Source organism: Kryptolebias marmoratus, linkage group LG16, assembly GCF_001649575.2.
Source record: "Kryptolebias marmoratus isolate JLee-2015 linkage group LG16, ASM164957v2, whole genome shotgun sequence".
Lineage (NCBI taxonomy): Eukaryota > Metazoa > Chordata > Actinopteri > Cyprinodontiformes > Rivulidae > Kryptolebias > Kryptolebias marmoratus.
Genome location: NC_051445.1, coordinates 30,060,777 through 30,087,835, shown reverse-complemented (window position 1 = coordinate 30,087,835; position 27,059 = coordinate 30,060,777). Strand labels below are relative to the sequence as shown.

The 27,059-nt window shown below is 37.7% G+C and overlaps 1 protein-coding gene across 4 annotated transcripts in view; it reads left to right on the top strand.

Annotated features, from left to right (window-relative positions):
• ascc3 (activating signal cointegrator 1 complex subunit 3) overlaps positions 1 to 27,059 on the top strand; it is a 297,685-nt gene that overhangs the window by 69,922 nt on the left and 200,704 nt on the right. For all 4 annotated transcript variants that reach the window (XM_037980369.1, XM_017414246.3, XM_025005501.2 and 1 more), the window contains exons 9-10: positions 17,104 to 17,307; positions 24,454 to 24,594. In XM_037980369.1, the coding sequence (XP_037836297.1) occupies positions 17,104 to 17,307; positions 24,454 to 24,594 (345 nt within the window). The remainder of the gene's footprint in view (positions 1 to 17,103; positions 17,308 to 24,453; positions 24,595 to 27,059) is intronic.

Below are 27,059 nucleotides of genomic sequence, written 5' to 3'. Positions count from 1 at the left end.
AAGCTCAGTGGCCCTTAATTCAATTGTGAATATTTATAAGTCACAGCTCAGTGGACTAATTGGACAGACAGCAGGAGCATGGACTGTCCTTCTTTTGCTTTTCTACTACATTAAAGATACTCTACAGAAAGGATAAAGAGATGTTTCCAGTAATATTACATATTTACCTTTATTTTATCACTCATGTGAAGAAAATACCAGCACAACATTCAAATCAATCACAGATGAAGTGAAGGACACAGATCATTATATTGTTATTGTTTTCTTTTGGCTGCTGCCCTCTACAGGCATCACCACAGCAAGCAAACTTGCATGACAGATTTGTTTTATGTAGAATGCCCTTCCTGACACAACCATAATTTGTACTAAATAAGAAAAATCAACAGTCATATTTTGTTGCCAACAATTATGAGCCATTTGTTTATATTTAAACACTGACAAGTAAACTTCGGGCAGTCTCAGGGTGCAACAGATCTCGAATCGGTAAAATAATCCCTGGATGTAAACCGAGTCAGAGGGAGAATCATAGATGTCAGGTCGAAAGTGAAAAGGTAAAGTTCTCTTTAAAAGAAACAGTGACTCAAAGCTGTAAGGAAGTAGAGTCACTTTGGGGGAAGAAAATGAGTGGTGGAGAGCATTAAAGCAAAAGTTGGAGTTTAGCTCTTAGGCAAATGAGTTGTGCTGAGATATTCCAAAATCTAATGGGGAAATTTCTGTAACTGATCGCACAATTTATTTGTAAGCAAAGGTGAGAATTTTTTGCTGTTTTCACACACATTTTTGACAAAATCCCTGATGAATTTCAGTTACAGTAACCTCCAAATAATCATTTAAAGATGTAGAATTCCCAAACCCTCAATGAACATCTCCAACTGTTTAATGTTTGAGTTCAGCCCAATTCAAGATGACTGCCACAGCCAGCTGACCTTAAAAAAAAGGCTATAACTCAGGTAATTTTACAGATATTGACCTAAAATTTGGTGGTGAAGTAGCTGAGACTTACCCCCAACCCACGATCTGGACACTAACAAACTGCACAAGACCATTGTTGAAACATTTATTAATATTTGAATTAACTCTGGGTGCACAATATATCAAAAAAGATATCATCATCCCAATATCAGCAAGCACAAAATCAATATAACAAAGAACTAGTTGGACTGAAACAATGTAATTCAAGATGGCCACCACTGCTAATTCACATTAGCCAACTCAAAATGGCTAACACTCAATCAGTTTTACATATATTGGATTAAAATTTGATGTGGTAATAACTAAGATTCATACACAACATATACTCTTTCAGGATTATCACATGAGATTGCTCATAATGTTGGTGTTTTTTATTTATTTATTTGACCAGAATAGCCAAAACCCCGTAATTTATCAAAAAAAGTTTATCTCAAATTAAGTCTCTGGGATCAAAGGTAGTGGGTAAGTCTTTCAAGGAATTGTAGGCATGTTGTTTGATTTCCTTTTTTTTGTGTGTGCAGCTTTTATAACTACAGTAAAACTCTTTCATATCCTATATACATACACATCAGAAACCCCTAGAACCCCACCTCACACAGCAGCACCCTATCTTACCACTCCCAGTCTTTAAGTAGACTCTAATAAAGTTGCTTCTTGATGCATTAATAACCTTTTCCTTCCTACTGGGCTGCAGGGCCACATTTGGACCCAGCAGAACTGAGCATATCCCTTCCTGACATGCACTCTTTAATTATTTCTTTCTGTGAGTGTTGGAGTGAAACGAGGGGAAGAGGAAAGTGATGACATACTTCTAATGAACCCTTGAATAAATAATAGTGCTGCCTAAGCTTGAGGCATCCTGAACCAGCATTATTGTGAGAGAGATGGAACACAGGTGAAGAAAAAAAACTGGATTAAATGGTGGTGAAAACGAAAAAAAAAAAAATAGATATAGTGGCAGAGAAAACCTTTGGGTTTATTCTCTGGTTATTCTTGGATTTTTCTAGGACTTATTATTTTGGGTCAGTCACAGCTAGACTTTCACATTAATGATGTTTATCAGAGTAAACAGATTTGTTAAAAGAAATTATGTTAGACTACATGATTTTTTTTTAATTAACCTATATTAAAACAATAATGCATTTAATATTTTTTACAGACTTGAATCCAGTTGCAAACGTTTAAAACAAATACAGTTCTGTGAAAAAGTATTTGACAGGAGAAAGAACAACAAACTTGTGTACTAGTACTAAAACTGTGAAAGTCAGACAAACCTACTAAATCCAAAAATTTGGTGAGCAAGTAAATTACTCATTCTGCCAGTTAGTGAAGCTTCATGTCCACCCTGTTCTGTTAACCTTAAACTTGAACAAAGACCATCCTGTGGAAAAACTTTTTTTTTTCTCCCTTCAACTTCCATGATCTCGTATGGCATGGGTGGGAAACCTTTTCTTTCTTAGTCTGTTGAAATTTTTACAAAGTCCTCTGTGGGACACAGTTTTCAGTTTTTGCGTATTTATTTTTGTAACAGTTCCTGTCTTTCAAAACACAAAAGAATATAATAATATAGTGCCACCAAAATAAGGCACGTACAGTAGATTGTTTAGAAAACAAATGATTATTTTCAGTTTTAAATTTCTTTTTGAATTTTTGTTTTTTTGAATATAAATAAGCCAGATGTGGTATTTTGAAAACTTCATCTATTAATGCAGTCACGCTGCCGCAGCAGTGATTTGTTCCTGCACAAATTCTCCTCCTGCACAAGGCTTCAGTTTCTTTGCATTTAATTCACTCATCACAAAACTTGCTCTCATTGTCGTCTCTGTTGCTCTGTGGTTCTGTAAGCACTGATTGTTGTGCATCCAAACTCCACCAAAGCAAGGTTTTCTTTGGTCCACATCTATCCTTTCATCTGCTCCAGTTTAGCATGCTTCATCACCTTCTGCTCCTTCTGGACATACAAGTGTGCTTTTCACTTTGACGAAAAAATAATTGTTTGTCCATTTCTCCGGACAAATGTGGCATTAAGAATCCACTTTTCTTTGTTTGCAGTCACCATGATCGACAGCAGTCAGTCACTCATTCTTATTTTGCTCTCACACTTGAGCACTAGTGTTGCGTTCACTGACTTTAATCCTGGTTCAAGTATGTGCATTACTGTTAATTTTATTACAGAAATGCCATTGTTTCTTGTTGTTTGTTGATATTTTTCCCACAGAGGTTTTTATTGTTTTGTTTGATATTGTGTGGCGAGCCAGGCAAAAGGATTTTGAGGGCCATATACACCCTGGAGGCTGGAGGTTTCCCTACTCCTGCCAAATGGGGTGCAGTGTTATAAGATACTGTATGTTAATGAGAGGTAGTAGTAGTAGTGGAGGGAGTCTTATGTGATCTTACTTTTTAGTCTCTCTAACTCTCGGGGAGCCTGTAGAGTTTTTTTTTTTTTTTTTCTTTTTAACGAAATTTGCATTCATTGCAAGAAATAATGTCAAAATATTATATTTTGGGGGCACTGGTGAGCAGGATATGGCGTAAGACGTACTTTTCCTGCAAAATCCGTAAAAATTACATTAAAAAACAGCATTAACCACGTTAATATCAGTCGAAAAACTGGAGAGGAAACCTTAGGGTCATAAATAGCTGGACAACCCGAATAAAATTATCCTGAATGGCCGAAAAACTGCAAAAGTATAGATATGGAAGCGATGCTAATGCTGTAAGACCTGCTAGGACCATGAGACAGCGGGCAACTGGCGTCACACACCCACCAACAACCACTGGAATTGAAGGACCAAACATGAGTAACGAAGAAATGAAAGCAGACATTTTATTGTCACTGAAAGGAGAAATCGCTAAAGAGATAAGAGATGAACTTAAAGGTGTACTAACGGAAGATTTTTAAGCTATAAGATCAGAACTGCAAGCGGTCCGTTCCAAAATTGGTAATAGCTCAAAGACCATACAAGCTGAAGTGGATATTATAAAGGCGGACGTTCTGGACTTAAAGGGTGGCCTATCAACGTGGTCAGACGAAGTCACTTTACTACAGTCTACTGTAACAAGCTTACAGAAAGAAATGTCAACACTCAAAGATAAATGTGAAGATCTGGAGGGGAGAATGACAAGGTCCAATATCCGCAATAGCGGGCATTGAAGAACACCCGGGCTCCAGTTCCCCACAAGCGGTGGCAAAAATCATCAAAGAAGTGTTGCAGATGGACCGAGACATAAAGGTAGACCGCTCACACCGCACACTCACTGGGAGAAGACCCAGGGACCGCGAGGCACCAAGAGTCATCGCTAAATTACACCACGACAGGGACGCAGCGGAAATCCTGAGGAGAGCCTAAGGTTGGGCTCCGCTTTCTTACAACGGGCACCGCGTCGCCTTCTTCCCCGACTACACGGCGAGCGTAGCCAAAGCGAGAGTCACCTTCACGGAGGTACGGAGGGTGCTGCGGGGCAACAAGGAGGTCCGTTATGGCCTCCTCTATCCGGCCCGACTATGGATTACATATCATAATGAAGAAAAGGAGTTCCTAGACCCCAAAACAGCCATGGAATATGTCCGGAACAATATTACCCCAACAGAGACAGCCGAATAAAGGTACCGTCCGCTCATAGAATTATCACTTGTAAATATGTATGCACCCAACACGGATGCACCTAAATTCATAAAGTCATTGTTTAAGGTAATATTACAGCACAGTACTGGGCTCCTGTTGGTAGGCGGGGACTTCAACTGCATTCTGTCACAAATATTGGACAGATTACCTACCCCAAAAACCCCACTCTCTAGAATGAGTAGGATGCTTAAATATCAGATTATAGAGACAGGAATTGTAGACGTATGGAGGAGCAGGTTTCCCAGAACTAAAGACTTCACTTTTTCCTCAAGCAGGCACGCATCCTACTCTAGGATCGACTATTTCTTTACCCCAAAGTCAGAGCTGCATAGAATAGTAGATATAGAAATATTACCTATTACTATTTCTGACCATGCACCTGTCTTATTAAAATGGGACATAGATCACAGGCTAACATCTAAACAATGGAGGCTTAACATGTCCCTGCTTAACGACAAAGTATTCATTGCATTTATTACAAAAGAGCTCAAGACATATCTAGAAACTAATATATCTACAGAAACAACACCTCTGATAATATGGTACTGTGCCAAAGCATTCCTTCGGGGCTGCATAATTTCCTTCACGTCCGTGAGGAAAAAACAGAAGAATGCTAAACAAAAAGATTTGGAGGACAAAATTAAAGAATTAGAGATTAAACATAAAAGACACGCTTCAGCTAAAATCATGAAGGAATTAAATGCAACCTGCAGACAACTAAACAGTCTATTGTCAGATAAAGTAGAGGGCAACTTAAGATTCACTAATCAAAAACATTATGAATATGGCCAGAAGGCTAGTAGGTTATTGGCATATAGACTGAGGAAACAACAGTCCTCCAACATGGTTCATAAAATAAAATCCCAAGAGACTGTTGTGACAAAACCTGACAAAATAGCAGAGGCCTTTGCAAAATTTTACAATTTATTATATACGAATACTGATACTTGTAATAACACTCAAGAGCTTACAGATTTTCTAAATAACATACCCACTTAACGGATGAGGCGGCCTTGAAATTAGATCAACAGATCGAGGAATGGGAGATCAAGCAGATAATTAAATCTCTTAAAAACAACAAAGGTCCAGGCCCAGGTAAATTTGCCAACGACTTTTCTAAAACTTTTATAGATCTTCTGGCTCCCTTGCTATTAAAAGCATATGATCATGCTTTAAAATCCAAAACTATGGCACCATCTTGGACAGAAGCCACCATAGTAGTAATCCACAAAGAGGGCAAGGAATCTTACAGACTGCCAGTCCTATAGACCTATATCACTGCTGAACACAGATCTACGCATAGTCACTGCAATCCTAGCAAGATGATTTAACAAATTCATCACCCAAATCATACACCCCGATCAGACAGGATTTATTGCAGGTAGGAACTATGCTGATAATCTAAGGCGCTTACTAAACCTAACAAGCGTTCAACAGGAAAGAAATATTGAATCAACAATTACATCCTTAGATGCCCAAAAGGCGTTTGACAGTGTCCTGGAAATACCCAATTCATACTCTGAAATGTTTTGGATTTGGTCCACATTTTGTTGACTGGGTGCAAACACTTTACTCCTCTCCACAGGCAGCTTTAGGTCTAATAGGTTTCCACTAGAACGGGGGGAGCAGACAGGGGTGTTCGCTCTCACCCCTTCTGTTCGCCATTAGTACTGAACCGCTAGCCCAAATCATTAGAGATAAAGCTAATATTAAAGGGATAGAAAATAACAAGGAAGTACACAAAATCTCATTATATGCTGATGATGTAATTTTGTATCTGGCAGAACCTAAATCAACAATCCCGTACCTAAAGGAGCTCATCTCTCAATATGGATTTTACTCAGGCTGCAAAATTAATATAGAAAAAACTGAAGCTATGGATGTAAACGGCACAATTTCAGATACCACAAAATTACAGAGTGGATTTAAGTGGACCAAGAACGGTATCAAATATCTAGGTATTTATATACCTACATCTCTATGTGACCTTTATGAGACGAACTATAGCAAACTTCTACGAGCCATTAAAAATGATCTGGAGCGTTGGGATACACTCCCTATTTCTCTGATAGGTCGTGTTTAAAGTATCCATATGAATGTTCTACCAAGACTACTCTATTTATTCCAGATGCTGCCTGTGGAGATTCCCAAATCTACCTTTGACACCTTAGATAAAATGATAACTGAATTTATTTAGCAAAAAAGCATCCTAGAATCAGACTAAAAACTCTGCAGTTATCTAAACCCAAGGGAGGCTTTAAACTCCCAAACTTAAAATATTATTACTGGGCTGCACAACTTAAACCCTTATTAGTATGGCTACAGAATAGTACGGATACTCGATGGCTGGAAATAGAGGATAGCATGTGCTCAGTAGTACTGCAAACATTACCCTTCTTAGATACTCCTGCAAAGGAAATGTCAATCTGGACAAAAACACCCTCAAAATTTGAAACAAAAGGCAATCGTTTTTTAAACTATTAAAACAGATCTCACTTTTATCAAGTATAGGATTTATGAAAACTTTTGCACCAAACAATTTAGATTCAGGGTTCAAAAACTGGTCTAATTATGGGCTATCACATATCCATCAATTAATTAAAGACGGTAATTTCAAAACCTTTGAGCAGGTGAAAAGTGAATTTGGCCTCCATAATACAGACTTTTATAGATACTTACAACTCAGAACCTTTGTGACGACACACAACAATTGGACTAAACTCCATGAACCTAGACCTATAGAAAATTTCCTAATGAACATACAAAAGGGAAAGGGAAATAAAAAAGTAATCAGTAAAGAATATGACCTGTTTCTGCCTATGAAATGTGCACGATTCCACAAACATAAAGCATAAATGGGAGACTGAATTGCAGGAATCAATAGCAGAGGACACATGGGAAGAAATATGTTCTGAAGCACAATTACCAAAAAATTCAAATGGAAAGTAATTGTCCGGTTTTTCAAAACGCCAGCAATAACTAGTAAAATGGGCCCAACACAACCCAGCTCATGCTGGAAAAACTGCAGAACCCAAATCATATGCATATCTTTTGGTCTTGTCCTAAACTAAGTGTATTTTAGGAGGAGATTTTTGAAGCTCTCAAGGTAATTCTCAGGAGAGATGTTCCGAAAGAAAACCCTGGTGGCAGTTTTGGGAGTAATACCCAATGGAATAGACAGGAAAGATCATAGATATCTTCTAAATATCTTGCTCACATTAGCTTTGAAATGCATAACTATCAGATGGCTGAAGCCAGGGCCTCCTACATATAACACATGGATACAAAGAGTCTGGGACATTTATTTGATGGAAGAAATCACATATTCCCTAAGGCTTCAAAAAACAGTTTTTAATATAAGGTAGAGCCCTATCATGCCCTTATTAATTCAGTGACACATTTACAGGATTGCCCTTTTGCACTCACTGTAAACCCTTGGGTCAGGTTAAAATACCATTGTGTGGACCGCCTCACCTCAGAGGGGACTTAATCATGTGTTTTGTATTTATTTTATTTTGCTTTTATCTGTCTTTTGAGTTCACTCTGTTGTTGCGTATTCATTATTACATTTGTCAGAACATTTGCTGTCTCATCCTCTTTTGTCAAGTCATATTTGCAGAAGACAGATGTCAGTAAGAGATAGAAGAATGTAACTGTGGATATGTGTTGTTGCTAAAAATAAAGTTTAACAAAAAATTATATTTTAGATTATTGTCTTTTTTCTTTGGCAAATCTTATTACCATTTGCAATTGTGGAAATTCTCTGAGTTTTTGATCAAGGGAAAGTCTTTTTATCTATTTTGTAACTCTCTTTTTTTTTTAAATTTGGAATGAAATTCTTGTGTTCTGTATATACGCATTTGAGCTGTACATATTGAGTTTCAGATGAGAATGTGAGAAGTTGTTGCAGAGTTTTTTCATTCTCCTGTGCGTGTTTGGTGGTATGTTTGTCTCAGTCTGTTTTTGTGTGTGTGTGGCACCAACTGTCCTTCACTCTGCTCATTTCTGTGCTTATCAGAGGCAGTGTGAGATTGAGGGCCATCACTAACACTGTTGCCATAGTGAAGGCAGATGGAGGGCAGCTTGAGTGACGGCTGATCCCAACGCACACACACACTTCTTCACCTCTATTCCTTTTGATGCTCCACTCATCGCAAGCTCCCCTCACAAACACTCTAAGGTTTAGTTGCTGATGCAGTTATATATCACCTGCCTGTGTTTCATGTCAGTGTGCTGGTAGAAGATTCCAAAGAGGGTTTTTTTTATCACAGAAAATGTATTTGCCATTGGGGGCAACTGCTGTAACTTAGTGCTTGGTGCTGGCCCAGTTCTAGTTGCCATTGGAAACTGACTAATACTCAGCCGTGTGACTGACTGTGCCAATCAACAATGACTCTGCTCCTAATTTTTCTATAGGCATTATTTAGTCATTCTACAGTAAAATACATTGATAGTATGTGTAGTTAGATAAATTCTAAAAAATGATTAAAAAAAAAAATCAATTGTTCAGACTTACATTTTTAGAAGGAAATCAATAATTGGTTTAGACAGAGAGTGTAAAAATTTAATTTGTTACGGCTGCCACAAACCACACTTTTTATTTTAAATGAACTGCTGACTAACTTATTGATTAATCAATATATCTAAACTAGTTTTTCTTCAAAAATCATAATTAGTTATTTGGTTTTTTTTAAACAGGCAACTTTAAACAGACAGTGTTTAAAGTATTACACAAAATAAAATGTAAATTCATTTCAGCTTATTTAATTCAGTTTATTTATATAAGGACAAGTCACAACAAAAGTTTGCTCAGGGCACTGTACAAAAAACATTCACATACATTGGAAAAGCCAATTAGTAAAAGTTATCTATCTGAAGAAGCCAGCAGATTGCATTGAATCTTCACTTCATCACAGTCTCCCATCCTGATCAAGCACAGTGGGGACAGTGGAAGGAAGAAACCTCCAGCAGAACCAGGCTCAGGACAGGCAGCTATCATCCTCAACCAGCTGGGGTTTGAGAGTTCAGGAACGAGAGACAGACAAACATTGAATGGCTGGTTCACATGTAGTTTCCTATTCAAGAAACACAAAGAAAAACATATATTAATGATATAAATAATTACAGATACAATCATAGAGAATAGAGCAAGAAAAGACAGCAGCAGAGTGAGAAAATGGGGTCAGTTTATCTTCCAGCAGTCTAATCATATACCAGCATAACTAAGGGATGAATCAGGAAATCCAAGCCAACCCTAACTATAGGATTTATCAAAAAGGAAAGTCTTAAGCCTATTCTTAAAAGTAGACAGGGTGTCAGCCTCATGGACAGAAACTGGAAGTTGGTTCCTGAAGAAAGAAGCCCGATAACTGAAAGCGCTGCCTCCTGTTCTACCTTTGGAAACTCTTGGTACCACAAGTAACCCTGCAGTCTGACAGTGAATTGCTGTGTTAGGAAAATATAGAACAATGAGATTCTTAATATAAGGTGGAGCTTGGAGGTTGAGAGATTTGTATCTTAGAAGTAAGATTTTAAATTATATTCTGAATTTGACAGGGAATGGAGAGATGATAAAATTGGAGAAATATGATCTCTCTTTCCAACTCTCAATCAGAAGTCTGAAAGCAGCATTTTGGATCAACTAAAGACTTTTTAAAGAGTTTTTTGGACACTCAGATATTAAGAAAATTACAGTAGTCCAGCTCAGACATGATAAATACATGGACCAGTTTATCTGCATCATTTTGAGACAAATTGTTTCTAATTTTAGTGATATTATGCAGGTAGAAGAAAGCAATCCTGGTAATATTTTTAATCAAGACATATCTTGATCAAAAATAACACCAAGGTTCTTTACATTAGAACTGGAGGCCAAATTAATGCCATCCAGAGGAAGTGAAATGCTGCTAAGTTTATTCCAAAAATACTCAGGTCGAAAAACCACTAACTCTGTCTTGTCTGATTTTAAAAGTAGAAAATAAAGAGTCATCCAGGGTTTTATGTCTTTGAGACATGCTTGTAATCTAAGTAACTGATTGGATTCATTGGGTGTCATGGATAAATATAACTGAGTATCACTGACATAACAATGAAAATGTGTCCTGTGCTGTCTAATAACTTTACCTAATTGAAGCTTCTATAACGTAAAGAATATTTGTCCAAGCACTGAACCTTGAGGAACTCCATGAGGATGGTTTTGATGTGCTTAATGCCATATCATTGACAGATGACACGATGACAGGACTGTGGACAAAATCATCCACATGAGGTCTCCAGTTAGGTTTTCTAAGGTGTTGTTTATTGTGAACCACATCCTGTTGTCGTTCATGAGGCAGGTGCAAACAGCGCCTTGGGAACTACAAGATATTTTCCTCTGAAAATCAGTGATGACTTTTGTAGCCAGTTCATGATGCACAAGGAAGTAAGATCTGACTTATTCTGGAAGGGGCTTCTTCACTTTGGGACATTCTGAGTAGATGATTTGTTGCAATTTTATAAGTTCAAGACAGTCTTCACATTTAGCTTTAAAATCAGCAAGTGATAATGCGTTCAGGGGAAGAGAGATTTTGGCTATCTTTGTGATAAAGTCTTGCTCAGAATCTTCAGCTGTGTTAATGGTGCTCAGGGGAACACAGGAGATGGAGTCCACCATAGTTTTCTGACTTCCTGATAGGTACTGCATGTAGTACTGGAAACACATCGGTCTAGCTAACCAGTGTGCAATTCTCATGTCGGTTCTTTTCAGGCCTTTAGTACTTAGTGCTTTTTGTATAATGGAGTACTTTCTTTCGGCTGGAGGCAGGTTGTGGGACACAAAAACATGAATACATTTCACGTTGTCTGAGTGTGTCAGAATAGCTCCCAATCCATAGTCTGACGCATCAGTTGTGATGAATGTGCTGGGCTTTTCAAGAGCATTGTTTTGACTCAGCTTAAGTATTTGTTTAAAGTAACTCTTGCAGTGGCTTAACCACCGTTGCATAGCTTGGTAGAAACTTGCTGAATCAGGAAGTGAATCCTAGGAAGAAATGAAGAGCTGCCATATTTTTTGGTGCAGAAACGTCATCAATGTCATTCAGGTGATCTGGACTCCTTGGAGATGACATGAACAAGGAATAGAATACTTGACTGACCAAATGAGCTTTTGTTAAAATTGTTCTGTAAGTCCATACCTTTAAGACCCTGGAAAACAGCTTGTATGTGTTCATCATGATGTTCTTTGGGGGCAAATACACTATAATCCAGATAGTTTTGTACACTTGGCAAATCTTTCAGAACGGTATGCACCATCTTTTGGAAGGCAGATGGCACTGAATCAAGTTCAAAAGGAACTTGGGCAAACTGAGTCTTAAGACTGCTGATATTAGGATGTAGAGGCAGTTGGTGGTAAGCTGAGCCTAAATCAGTCTAAGTCAGGCTAAAATCTGTGGCACCAGCTAGTTTTGTGAACATGTTCTTCACATGAGGCAGAGGGTGACAGTGCATTATCATACTTTTATTAAGTTAACACAAATCAAGACAAAGCCTCAAGTGTCCTTTGCATTTTTGTGCCACCACTAGAGAACTGACCCAATAAGATGTGTCCGTTGGTTCAATGATGCCTGATTGGTATAAGTGCTTGAGCTGATCTGAAACATCTTCACATACACAGAGTGGCAGATGTCTCCGTTTTTAGCATGCAGGTTGCATTGTGTTGTTTACTTGAACATTGTTGATAAACCCCTCAACACATTCAAAATTGTGGGTTGAAGAAAAATCAGCATTATACATCATGCCTGTTTTTGTATCAGTGGGAGGTTCTTTTGCATCATCCTCTTTAAGGAAAGTCACAGCTCCACCTATGATGTTAATCTGCAGTCAGGTCTTTTCAGGTCCAGGCCCAGTAGTTGTGATCTAATCTTCACTATACAGAGTGATTCTGGAAATTTGTTGTTTTGATTTGCTTGTAGCCAGCCAATGAAAAGAAGGTCGCCTTTTGCATGTGAGGAGTTTAACTTTGGGTTCTGTCATTGGGCACTGTATAAAATATTGCTTGTAGACAGTTTCTGGTAAAATAGACACAGAAGCTCCAGAGTCTACTATTAACATCAGGACTTAAGAGTTTCCTTGTGGACCTTCAGTGTTCTTCTGGCATGTGATATTATAAAATGCTGCTACCATAAGCTTAACAACATTAACACAAAGTAACTCTGAAACTACAACTTCTCTCACAGCAGCCAAAGGTGATTTGCATACTTTGGTGAAATATCCCTTTTTCCTGCAATTATGACATTTTGCTTTAGCAGCAGAAAAGTTCTTATTATTTACCAGGTGCTTATTTGATCCACATCTGAAGCAGTGATGTTTCTCTTTAAGACTTGCCCATATATAATAAATATGGGGTGGAGGTTCCTCACAAAGGTCCTCTTCCAGCAGTAACTTACCCTTCACAGCACTGAGATAAGCATTAGCTATGAGCTGAGCTCTTTTTTTTTCATTTTCCATTAGTCCAAACCATACGGTGCAGATAAAGCACTGAGCTCAGCAACATGTTGTCAACCGGTTTCATTGGCACATTGCACACTTTGGTTGAATGTGTGTCTGCATGCTAATAGGTTAACTTTGAGAACACAATCTATTTCAAGTGCAGCCATGGTTCCATTAAAGGCTGTACCTTGTTCGGGTAGTGTGTAGAACAGATGTTGTCCATCTGGACCTAAGCAGTGTAATAAACATCTTGTATCTGGCCATGCATCTCCAATAGCATTTTGGATGAGCTTGTACAAACCGGATTCCAAAAAAGTTGGGACACTAAACAAATTGTGAATAAAAACTGAATGCAATAATGTGGGGATAGCAAATGTCAATATTTTATTCGTAATAGAACATAGATGACAGATCAAAAGTTTAATCTGAGTAAATATAACAAAATATGTTGATTCCAAATGTCACAGTGTCTACAAATCCCCAAAAAGTTGGGACAAGTAGCAATAAGTGGCTGGAAAAAGGAAATTGAGCATATAAGGAACAGCTGGAAGACTAATTAACACTAATTAGGTCAATTGACAACATGCCTGGGTATAAAAAAAGCTTCTCAGAGTGTCAGTGTCTCTCTGAAGCCCAGATGGTAAGAGGATCACCAATTCCAGCGCAGAAAGATAGTGCAGCAATACCAGAATGGTGTTACCCAGCGTAAAATAGCAAAGACTTTTAAGTTATCATCATCAACCGTGCATAACATCATCAAAAGATTCAGAGAATCTGGAACAACCGCTGTGCGTAAGGGTCAAGGCTGTAAAACTCTACTGGATGCTCGTGATCTCCGGGCCCTTAAACGTCACTGCACCTCAAACAGTAATGCCACTGTCAAGGAAATAACAGAATGGGCTCAGGAATACTTCCAGAAAGCATTGTCAGTGAACACAATCCATTGCCAGCTGAAACTCTACAGTGCAAAGAGGAAGCCATTTCTAAGCAAGCTCCACAAGCTCAGCCGTTTGCACTGCGCCAGGGGTTATTCAAAATGGAGTGTGAAAAATGGAAGACTGCTCTGTGGTCAGATGAGTCACAATTTGAAGTTTTTTATGGAACAGTGGGACGCCATGTCATATGGACCGGAGGACAAGGATAACCCAAGTTGTTATCAACGCTCCATTCAGAAGCCTGCATAACTGATGGTATGGGGTTGCATGAGTGCTTGTGGCATGGGCAGCTTGAATGTCTGGAAAGGCACCATTAATGCAGAGACTTATGTACAGGTTCTAGAACAACATGTGCTCCCATCTAGATGTCATCTCTTTCAGGTAAGACCCTGCATTTTTCAACAAGATAATGCCAGACCACATTCTGCAGCAATCACAACATCATGGCTACGTAGGAGAAGGATCCGGGTACTGAAATGGCCAACCTGCAGTCCAGATCTTTCACCTATAGAGAACATTTGGCGCATCATAAAGAGGAAGGTACGACAAAGGCGGCCCAAGATGCTTGAACAGTTAGAGGCCTGTATTAGACATGAATGGGAGAGCATTCCTATTTCTAAATTGTGAAACTGGTCTCCTCTATCCCCAGACGTCAGTTGAGTGTTGTAAGAAGAAGGGGGGATGCCACACAGTAGTAAAAATGGCCTTATCCCAACTTTTTTGGGATTTGTTTACACCATGAAATTTTGAAACAACATATTTTTCCCTTGAAATGATACATTCTCTCAGTTTAAACTCTTGATCTGTGATTTGTGTTGTATTCTGAATAAAATGTTAGATGTTGGTACCTCCTCATCATTGCATTCAGTTTTTATTCACAATTTGTTTAGTGTACCAACTGTTTTGGAATCTGGTTTGTAATTATTAAATATTTTCCACCATGTTGTAAATAGTATAGGAGGCTCACCAGCGCGAAGCAGGAACAGTGGTGGACACTGTACTGAAGCAGTTATCCTTGTCGCCAACTTTGTTGTGGGGGTTGTAATGAAGTAGGAGACTCACGGTTAAACTCTTAATCTTATGACAGCAAGTATGGAGACGCCATTACAGAACACTGTGTTGTCTCTATCTCACTCTGTCTTTCTTCTTATCACGCAATCTCTTCTGCACTATTTTGTCATAGTTATGCCATCTGGTGATAAAAGTAATAACAGCAGTAGAAGACAACATAAATGCATTCACTATGTAAAACTAAGAACACAACAGATTCAGTTGCAAACTGTCAAGAGAAGTTATTTTGCAGGAATTCATCATTCCACCCATTTTATTTACCTGCTATTTCTTTTCAGTGTTGCAGGGGGAGCTGGATATTGACTATTGTGCAACAGGCGGTGTACACCCTGAACAGGTTAAAAGTCCATCTCAGGGCCACAAAGAGACACAAGAAAGTCAACCCTTCACACTCTCAGGACAATGTAGTTACTAATTAACCTAATGTCCATGTTTTTGGTTTGTGGGAGGAAACTGGAGTACCCAGAGAAAACCTACGCATTCACCGGGAGAACATACAAGCTCCACACAGAAAGGTTCCGTCCAGGAGGCAAACCTGTTGCCCTTAGTGCTAGCCATTGCTCCACCATGTTGCCCTGCAAGAATTCAGTCACAGGGTTTTGCCTTCAGAAAGAGGCAAGAAACAAATACAACACAAGAATTTAAAATTGAATAATGGATACATTACCAGTTGTTCCGTCAACTTAGCCTGCAGTATGTTTTTCACATAATATATCACTTTGATTTATTAATTTTATTGTGTATAAACTTATCTGATTTAAATGTTATTCATTTAGCTGTTAAGATTATGGACACAACTGTGCTCAAAATAGACCCATTAACACACACAAGTGTTATAACAGGATGTTTTCCTCTGTTAAATTTTTTACACATCAAATACAAATACAAAAAAGGGACTAAAAGAGAACAGGATCTTTTAACATTTTACTTAAAATATGGTTGCTTAAAACAACATGTTATGGTGGAGAGAAACTAGTGGGTAAACCAATCTTGATGTGGGAATAAAACATGATACAACACTGTTTAGAAATAGCGTTGTCGTGGACAAGCGTTTCCTCAAACATTTATTCTCGGCAGCAACTATGCTGTCTATTTGCAGCAGCCTTACTTTTTACACTAATTGTTAATTGTTGTTACTTAAAGTGGTACTCTTCATCATGATTAATGGAGAAGCACCAGTTTAAGTTTTGTGGGCTGATGCCTATTTTTGATTCTTGTACAGCTTTGATCATTCTGATACAGATTTGGGTTTTTCAAACTCTTTGTCAACCCTGCTGTTTCTCATACTTGTCTCTCCAAAAGCAACAACAAATCAATGAGTGAGAATTTTAATTGAATTAATTTTAAATAGGTCACATCTTGTCTATGCTTAAAATATGTGCATGCATATAAATCTAAGTAAACAATTGGCTCTCTCATAAAGTAATTCTGCAAAATGGCCAAAAGACCAGTCCACCTTGAAGTTGCCTTTGGCCATTCGAAAATCACAGATGGAGCTGGTTATATCCTGCACAGACATGAAGTTTCAGAAATGGCACGAGCATTGCAGAACCAAAAGAGGCATGGGGCAGAACTCAACTGCTTTTATGTGTTGCACTACACATTAAATGTATACCAGATGTCTTTATCATAATATTCTCAATACTGTTGGCTTTCATTGTTTTGTGTTCCATATGAAGAGCAAGAAGCTCACAAATTTAACTTAAAGTACAAAAAGAAAGCTTACCAATAGCAAATTTTGGTGTTATCTTTTTCTTTTTTAAAGTTTACAATTTTGGCCGCCCCTATTTTAAACTTCTCAATGATTTTATCCTTGACCTGTCTGGTGTGTTCCTTGATGTTCACAATGCTGTTTGAATAAAAGTAAAATATGTTTCTTTGAAATTAGATTTAAATTAGGCACAAATCTGTCTATTTTATTCTTACAGGACAGAAAATATGAGATGCCTGCAGTTCTCATGAAGGTTTTGTGATTAGGGTAATAATTGTGTGTTGACCCCTTTTCTTCCATCTGTCCTACTTTCCATGCTCAGATCGGGCAGCTGGTGTTTAAAGGAATGAAGCGCCTAAACAGGATCCAATCCATGGTGTTTGAGACGGCCTACAACACCAACGAAAACCTTCTGATCTGTGCTCCAACTGGTGCTGGGAAGACCAACATTGCCATGCTGACTGTCCTTCATGAGATTCGCCAGCACCTGCAGCCTGGTGGTATCATAAAGAAGGATGAATTCAAGGTCTGGTGCTCACATACACCCAAACACAAATATTACCTATAGCTTTTTTACACTGGCTTGTTATACCAGTTTTTTACTTGATTTGTTTTAAATGTTTTAAGGCAGAATGAAATACCTGCTTTACTGTATCTCTGCACCATTCGTCCATTCTATAGTCTTTGAACTTAACTTAAAAAAAAACACAATTTCACACAAGCTGCCACTAACAACTATTTTTGTCTAAAATAATCAATTTATCTAAATGACTATTTTTTTTCTCCCAAAATCGAAAATCTAAATTTTTACTTTAGTTCATCTTAACATTTACAGTTTACCACAAAAGAAAATGCAAACAAAAATGTACAAATTAATTTACAACATACAAGTTTAGAATTTCAACTTCAGAATGATAAAGTACTAAAATGAAGCTCTTATTATTTATGTATTTTTAAAAAAGCTTGAATATTCACCATGTTTTAAGGATAATAATAAAAACTACAACAAACTGGAATAACCTGTTTAGCAAGAATTAAGTCACATGGTTTTGCTTATCGAAAGATGAGAGAACCAAAAACAACTATTTATAATGAAGACTCGAACTCTGTCTACCAGATATATTTTTACCTTAAGCTTATTCTGTTTATATCAAACTTATGAATTTTATTTATTAATTGTATGTATTGAAATTAATTTGTCACATGTATGGTATTTATTTAGTTATTGCCAATATCTACACAATTAAATGTGCTTAAAGCAGACATTGACATTAAACAGGCACATTAACACATTCAAGTGTTGTCTAGATATGTTTCACCAGTCTAAGTAAACAAATTTCTAGAGGATGTTTTCTGCTGCACTGGACAAAAAGGGACAAAAAAATGACAAGATTGTTGCAGTTACTTAAAATAACAGAGTTTAAAGGAGACCTAATATGCTTCTCTACGTCACTGTTATGCAAATAAGCTGCTGTTGGCCACGCCCTCCCAACACCCGACACTCCTCTAACCTACTACATTAAAAAACATAAAAAACTCATTGAAGGATTAAACGCTGCAGATCTGACGCACATTTATATCGTTATTAATTTAAACTTTAAACTAGATTCTGCTTCACTTCCACCTCTGTGCCACAATCTGCTCGGCTTCAGTGTGGTGCAGTGTGCCATGATGTGAAGTCGAGCAGCTGACATAAATAATTCAGCACACAGACTGTTTTTTTTCCCCCCGCAAATGCAACCTTTTTATTCACACTGTAGCTAATGTAGACTATCAATTTCAGTTTACTACAATTCCAATAGTAAATGCGCAGATATTGTGGGTATGGAGAGGGTGCCAGTGAAGACATTGAGATTAAGGGGGAGGTATGCCCACGAATACTGTTCCAGATAGGTTTCCTTGCCATAGTCCTGATAGTGATGGAAGGTTTTATCAGCTGGCACAGATCCACAGGTGTCCTGGGGGAGGGAGGGGAACTGATGGGAGAAGAGCATCAAGTTTACATAATATTCAGGAGAATTTTGAGATAGATAGCTTTCCAAGGCCGACTCAGTGGAGCCAAATTGAGATATCGGTATTGTTTAGGTCAGACCGGTGCCATTAATTTCATGTTTGCCTTAAAAGTCTTACTGGTACATCTCAATGGCGAATCCAAACAGCCAAATTAATGTGGTCATCCATACCAGGCCAAGCTGGTAACTTCTCCAAGGTCAATTCCATTTGGCCAGCAAGTTCTAAGGTCCACAGCTGGCCTGCCACTCACAAGGGCTGCATCCAGTATGTACCTATACTCGCAAAGCAACTGAGTCTGAGCGTTCACTGCTTGGCACATTCCTTCACACAGAGCAGCAGCCTTGACATGGCCTGAACAGCTGCCTGCGTCTTCCGAATTTCATGAAACACCAGGTAACCTCCAAGTCCAAACAGCAAAAATCCTCTTATCAAAAATCCAATTATGTACACATCTTCAATATCCTCAACCAACATTATAGATAAACACACAATCATCCACTTGTTCCAGGAATTCATCGTGTATCCAGCTAGAAATGTCCTGTTGGGGCCAAAGGGCTCTCCTATGCCCAGCCTTCTCGTCATGGAAATTTGTTCTATTGCATTGAGATACCAGCTGACCAGATCCCTTACAATTTATTTCAGAAATTATGCAAAGAGAGGCTCAAAAGAAAGAAAGACAATCAAAAAAACAGTACGGGGAGAAAACGGAGAGAAGAAAAAAGCATCTGCCTTCCCTGAAAACAGGAATAAAAAAAAAATAAATAAAAAAAATGATGATTTGCTTAAACTACAACTTTCTTTGGCAATATTGTGGGGACATTGCCATCAAAAATAAAATGAAGCCACACAGCTCTGTTCTCCGTGACTGGGAGAACATGCATGGACACGTTCTATATTGCAGCTGACAACAAAACATTTTCCTTTTCCAGCAGACATTGTTCAGCGGTAAACCCAGCAGAACAATCGTGACGGTCTTCTTGTAATGTAGTGGGAGCTCTACCTGGGTTCCTAGGTGAGGGGCTGGGCTCGGCTTGGGGTTGCTAGATAATGTGATGCAACAATCCCGAGGCTTTTGAAACGGGTCGTTTTGCAGACACCAGCAAAACATTTACTTATTGCCAAAAAAACGGCTAAGTGTTCTTTTTTTTGTTTGTTCTTTTTGCGCTTAGACTGTTTCTAGAAGCAGTAGATACCCACATGGAAGTACAAAAACATGCAAAAAGTAAATTTTTCATAATAGGTCCCCTTTAAGAGGTTAAGTTTTTTTAGTTTACAACAGTAAATCTCCAAAGATTTATATACTATATATTGTTTTAATGTTGTTTTTCATTGCTGTAAAATAGTTGTGAAACTTCTGATGCTGACCCAAGTGAAACTATGACGTGATGTTTTTACAACTTGTATAATCTTCAGGCCATTCATGATTCAATTCAAATACAGAAGGCATCCAGAAGGCTGCAATTTGATTATGAAATGATTATTAATGCATTCATAATCCCACTTCAAATTAAACCATATTGTACACTGTGGGAATATCTGTGGTTAGTATCTTTAACACAAAGGGAACGTGTTCTATCATCTCTCCAAAGTGTGAAACTTAAGTAAGAATTTCACTGGACTGCAACTGTTGGACACTAGTTGGTGACTAAAAATTGTGAGAAAATTTCTTTTTTACCTTTTCATATACATTCAGAAATGTTCATGTTCACATTCCATTGCACTGAAAAAAGATTATACTTAGCTACTATGAGTTATAGCCAGTTTTGTGTGCTATGTTCATTAGCAGTGATGGCCATCTGAAATTGGATTGACTCCAGAAGTTATTAATTTGTAGATGTACATTCATTGGTCATTTTCTAAGAGTTGTGTTACAATCTGTTCAGTTCGTTTTGTAAACAGTTTTATCTCCAGTAGTTATTGCCAACATTTTAAGCATAAATATGTTACACTTGGAGTATGATTTGTGAATTAGTCCACCACTACCACTACCACACTTAATTTTAGCTCGATATTTGTCATTGGTTGAGTTACAGCCATTTCTGTTTTTTTCTAAGATCATTTGGCTTTACCAGCCATCTGAATTTGAATCACTCCTAAAGGTAATTAGTTCCACATGTTTATTCAATTATTATTTTCTGAGAGATTCATTAAAATCTGTCCATTGGTTCATAAGATATTTGGCAAGCATGACAGACAAACAAACAGACACACAGACCCGTCCAAAAATATTATCGCTTTCCCCTTTGGGTGGCAGGTGAAAATAATACTGGCAAACAAAGCCCTAAGGGACTTAAGAGTCACACCCAAAAGAAGCAAAAGAAGGAGAGAGCCTTGAGCAAGCCATGCAGTTGACCCTGTGATTCGGGTTGCTTCCCTAAACCTAAATTTTAAACTAAGTGAAGTGAGATTTATTTATAATGCACTTTTCGGCAACAAGGCGATCCAAAGCGCTTTACAACAGAAACAACAACAGAATCAAATACAGCAGGTACATAATCAAACGCAGAAAAAAACACATCAATCATGTATAATCTAAATGAAATATAGGATAATCTAAATAAAATCACGAAACCAGACATATCTAAGCATGAGTTAAAACCAAAAACAGGACTTTTGGTGACTCCCAAACCCAATTGTTCATTAATAGAAATAAGAATTAACATAATGGCATGGCACAAGGTGGTGATCAAGGTGGTGAGAAACGGAGTGAGAACAAAGCCAGCCTGAGCAGCTAGCAGGGGTGGAGTTTATTCCTCCTGGCCTTTTATCTCGTGGACAAGTTACTGTTGAAATCAGATATTTACATGCATATTATTTGTTTGTCAAATGCCTGAATAATGAGAGATAATTTTTTATAGTTTTTTTTTTTATAAAGTCACAAGTATGCATACATTTTATTAGTATTAGATAGTATTAGTTAAGTTAGATTAGATAAGAGACTTTTTCTATTTACACAGTTACAGTATATGTACATTTGCAATGCATGCATACTTCCTTCCATCCACCCATTTATTATCTGTCACTTGTTCCAGAGTCAGGTTGCGGGGACAGCAGCTTGAGCAGGGAAACCCAGACATCTCTTTCCATAGCCACCTATTCCAGCTCAAGGTGTTCCTAGGCGAGCCGAGAAACATAGTATCTCTAGCGTGTCCTGGGTCTTCCCCGGGGTCTCCTCCCAGTTGGACATGCTCGGAACACTTCCCTAGGGAGGCGTCCAGGGACATCCTATCATATGCCCGAACCACCTGAACTGGCTTCTTATGATGTGGAGGAGCTGCAGCTTTACTCAGAGTTTCTCCTGGATAACCAAACTTCCCACCCTATTTCTAAGTGAGCCCAGCTACCCTGAGGAGAAAACTCATTTTGACTGCCTGTATCTGCAATTTCATTCTTTCGGTCATTACCCAAAGTGCATGACCATTGGTGAGGGTAGGAATGTGAACCGATTAGTAAACTGAGAGTTTTGTCTTCACCACAACAGTCTGTTACAGAGTATACAATACTGCAGAAGCCACACCTATCTGTCTGTCAATCTCATGCTCCATTCCATAAAACAACCATAGTGCACACTAGTCATGTGACTTTGTGATGCACTGCAGCAATGGCGGCCATTACTGAAATATCTGTGCCTGGTGTTTTGCTAAATAGCCTGTGTACAGGCTGACTATGTAAAAAAATTTAAAAAAATAATAAATTGTATATAATAATATTATGTAAATATTAAAAATGTAATCATGCCAAAAAGCTGTTTGCTACGGTTGTAGCAACATAAGAGAAAATAGAAAATGTCTCCTTTCACAAGTAAGCAGATGTTTTATCTCATTTATCTTAATGTAAATGTGATCTGACCTTGAGCTATACCTATATCAGTATGATCAGACATCACAGAATTTCAGCTAATAATGTAATAGTTTAAAAGTAGCCTATAAAGCCTCTTTAAATGCTGTTGTTAATTATTGATTTGGCTCATAGATATTAGCTACAGTGGCATATATTGCTGTACAGAGTCTAGTAGGAAGTATTCTGTACATGCTGAATCATGCTATAATTTAGTACAAATTATTATTTAGTCTGGAAATGTACTTTTTAAGTATAGATATATATTAGACACTGATCACTGCAATTAGATGCAACTAGTAGAGCCTACAATTTACACACTTTACATGTTAAAAAAAGTTAGTTGCCAATTCATCAACTAGTTGAAGTCATATTTATTCAGCTAGTTCAAAAGTCTTGAAATCATCAAAGGTCAGTCATTATTAGTTATTTTAAGTTGTGTTGATTTTATTGTTGTCAATTATATTTTGATTCATTTTTTTTTTTGTAATTAAACCTTTAAAAACAAATTCTGTTTCATTCTTATTGGGTTAATATAAATATTATGATAAGGGTTCCCTGAAATTAACGGATTCATCTTTAGTGGTTGATTTCTGATAATAATGATGAATAGGTTGAATAATTCAATTATTGAATTCCTATTATGTAATCAGCCTGTTATTGGTCGATATCCGACCTGGTGTCCGACCCCTGTTTTAAAGAAAGCTTAAGTATTTGGTAAGTTGATGAAAACGATATCACCCTTCTTTATCATCATCTATCTGCTGCAGTAAATAATGATCTGGATAGGCAGTGCACACCCTAGTTGTTTTATATAACTCTATGAATGACCCTCAGTAGGGTGGGGATTGGGAATAATATTCATGTGAATTTACTTAATATAAATAGAACATCCTATGTAGGTTAAAGCTTTTCAACCATGCACATTCCAATTTAAATCAAGAAAGCTCCTCAGATGAGAAGCAAATATCTTCAAACAAACAACCAATCAAAAAGTCCACTTGCCTGGTTGTGGAAAGTTAGATTGACTGATAAGATACTGATAGACTGTCTGAGATGTCCACATTAGATGTAACAGAATAGTCCTGCACACTGCATATCTGTTCCTAATTCAATGTTAGGTCATGCTGTCCTTTAGGTGATACAGCTTTTCAGTTATGACAAGATTGGCAGCATTATGTTTTTCTGATAAACTTTGTTCAAATGTGCACTCTGATAATCTGAGGTCAGACAGATTCTATTGCTTGGATCTGTCTTATCTCTAGGATGTTTTGCTTGACATTTTTTTTGTATCAAATTGTTAAAAATCAACAAACTGAGTCTTCCTGTCTCCCTTATCATTTTGCCATGGCAGCCTTTTTTCGTTACCTCTTAAAATCGAATATTAAACTAATCTCGAAACAAATAGCTGTTATTAAATAATTGTCATCCACCTTTAAAAAATGTTTAATCCAGTGACTTCTTAGATAAGTACTTCAGATATCCAAAATGTTTTGTTTTCTTTGATGAAAGTTTACAGTCACAAGCACAGACTTATCGGTGCACGTTGCCAGCCAGTGATGGGAGCCACTTTTCATACATCATCATTAAACTTTGCCCATGCAAGTGGCTGGCATAGTATTTCTCAATAAATTGTGATTTGTGCTGATTGCCAGGGAACAAATGATCCTGCCTCTGTTTGCTCATTTATCACCACAGTGTCCTTCCACCCCATCCCCCACCCCCACCAGCTCCTACCTCCATTTTCTACCTTGCTCACCTTAGCACTCTTTGTCCTCCATCCTATTTATTTCCACTCTGCTCTCCTCCTCTTATTTTGTAGATAGTATACGTGGCTCCAATGAAGGCCTTGGCAGCTGAGATGACTAATTACTTCAGTAAGAGACTGGAACCTCTGGGCATCGCTGTTAAAGAGCTCACAGGAGACATGCAGCTAACCAAAGGAGAGATCCTTCGAACACAGGTTAACACACTTTCACACCCACATCTGGTTTCTGAAAATCACCTATACATATGTACCACTCCAAGTCCATACTAGCAAGAGTCTTATGTATTGCAAAGAGGACAGAAGGTGGTTCCTGCTCCTTTACATATGTTCTAAGGATCCTTGTTATGAAAATAAATCATACACACAGTTATTTTGTCACTACTGTGATTGTGATTATTGAACAAGTCTACTCACTGAGTTTGTATATTACATTTATTGCACTGAAGAACAGTGAATTGCCTTGTAGGTGAAATTTTCCTTGATACCTTCTTTGTAAACTTTCACTTAATATAACTGACAGAAGTATTCAAAATCTAGGTTATTGGATAAAATAATAAACACAAACAAATAAAACCAGCAATACACTACACTTTCAATATTTGCAGGGCTCTTTAAAGTCTGATTTGTTCATTTAGGAGGCAAGACTTTATTATCACAAAGTAGAATATAGTATAATATAGATTTTAATAATTGATTTTTATTGTTCTTGTGATTGTTTTTATCCAAAATCGAAACTACTAATTTAATCAACTGTGGGTGTAGTATATTCTACACCCACCTCAAATAGCTGGAGTTGTAACTCGGGCTAAAACAATTCACCAAGTAACTCAAATAACTCAATTATCAAAAATGTTGCACAAACTGGAGTTAAGAAGTAGGAAAATGTCAAACAGGGTCTTCAACAATGCAAATTGAACAATACCAGTGCATTTTTATGCACAAACTTACAAGTCACTTCAAGAGGCAATTAAGTTTTAATGATGTAGACACATTTTTATAAAAATTGTTGGACATGCTCTGAAAACCCTTCAGAAGGAAGTGTCCAGAATTGATCCTAATCACATGCCTGAACCACCTCGGCTGCCTCCTTTTGGTGAGGAAGAGCAGCAGCTCTACTCTGAGCTCCCCCCAGATGATGGAGCTCCTTATCTTTGAAATCTAAGTCCAGCTACCCTATGAAGGAAGCACATTTTAACTGCTTGGATTTGTGATCTCACTTGATTTTGATTCATGCCTCATGGCCATAGATGATGTTTGAATGTATACGGACCGATAAATTGAGAACCTCACCTTTCAGCTTTTTATTTCACCACAAAAGAGCACAACAAAGCTAAAAAATACCCCCAAAAAACAAACAAAGCAAAATACCTGTAACTGTCCACAAACATTCTGATACCTCATCCCTGGATTAAGGTATGCAAGATTCGTGTCTTTTTGCTTTTATTATATAACAATAATTGTCCTCATAAAGGTTTCTAATAAATAAATAATCTGATATTTTGTGGTGATATGGCGTATGTGAAGCCATGAAAGTGCTTGCAGTTCTGATGGCAGAAGGGAAACAGCTTATTTCGAAGATACAAGTTAAAGGGTTCTGCATTAAAAGTAGAACCAACTGGAATAGTATGTGTATATTCAGTTATTGTAGAACGTCTAATTATGAACACATCTAAATACAAATTTTTCATGATATAAATGTTGTATCCTCCCAATTTTTTTATTTATTTTTTTATCCCAAAGTTGCCCGCCCGCCAGAACACATCCATCCACCCACCAGCCTTCCTGCCAAATCACATTTGCCCACCCACCACTTTGCGGCTTGAGGTGGAGGTGGAATCGCTCACTTCGAGTACAATCAAAGAAGTGTCTGCAATGCGTGAAATAGTGCAAAGCTTCTGTACAGTTGCACATCACCCAGACAAAATAGTTTCTTCACACAGCATAAATCTGTACAATAATATCATTACATCTAATTTTCCTGATATTTTAAAGCACATACAGAAGCAAATGTCTATGAACCATTTTCTTGTTAAACACAAGCCTGGAGACAGTGATATGGGTCCTGCCAGTCCTGTGTCTAGACCTAGTGCAAAACTTTGTAGAGGAGACAGCATCCATTCTAACTTTTCAGAAGTCACAACTGAAGAATAGTAGAACAGAAATAAAGCCTATATGATGACAACTTTTTATTTTTTAGTGAAGTCTATGTAGTTTTTTAAAGGAGCAGGGTGGTGTTGCAAATAAATAATTATATTTGGATTTTTTTTAGTTGGGGGTAAAACAAAATGTTCAAAATAAAAACTTAAACCATACAAATTACCTGTCGGAACACATTAATTTATAATTAGAGGGCTGCGGTAGCTTGGTGGTCAGTACTGTGGTCTTGTAATCCTGCAACCCCTGAAGAAGGGAGCCGCTGAAAGAACAACAACATTCAATAGAGAAATTGATCATTAAAATATTCAATAGCTGAAGTGCGGAGGGTGAGAAGGGAAATATATATATAAAAAATTCCCTTCTCACCCTCCGCGGGTGGTCTTTGTTTCATCCTCTGAGCTCGGGTCCTCTACCAGAGGCCTGGGAGCTTGAGGGTTCTGCGCAGTATCTTGGCTGTGCCTAGAACTGCACATTTCTGGACTGAGATGTCTGATGTTGTTCCT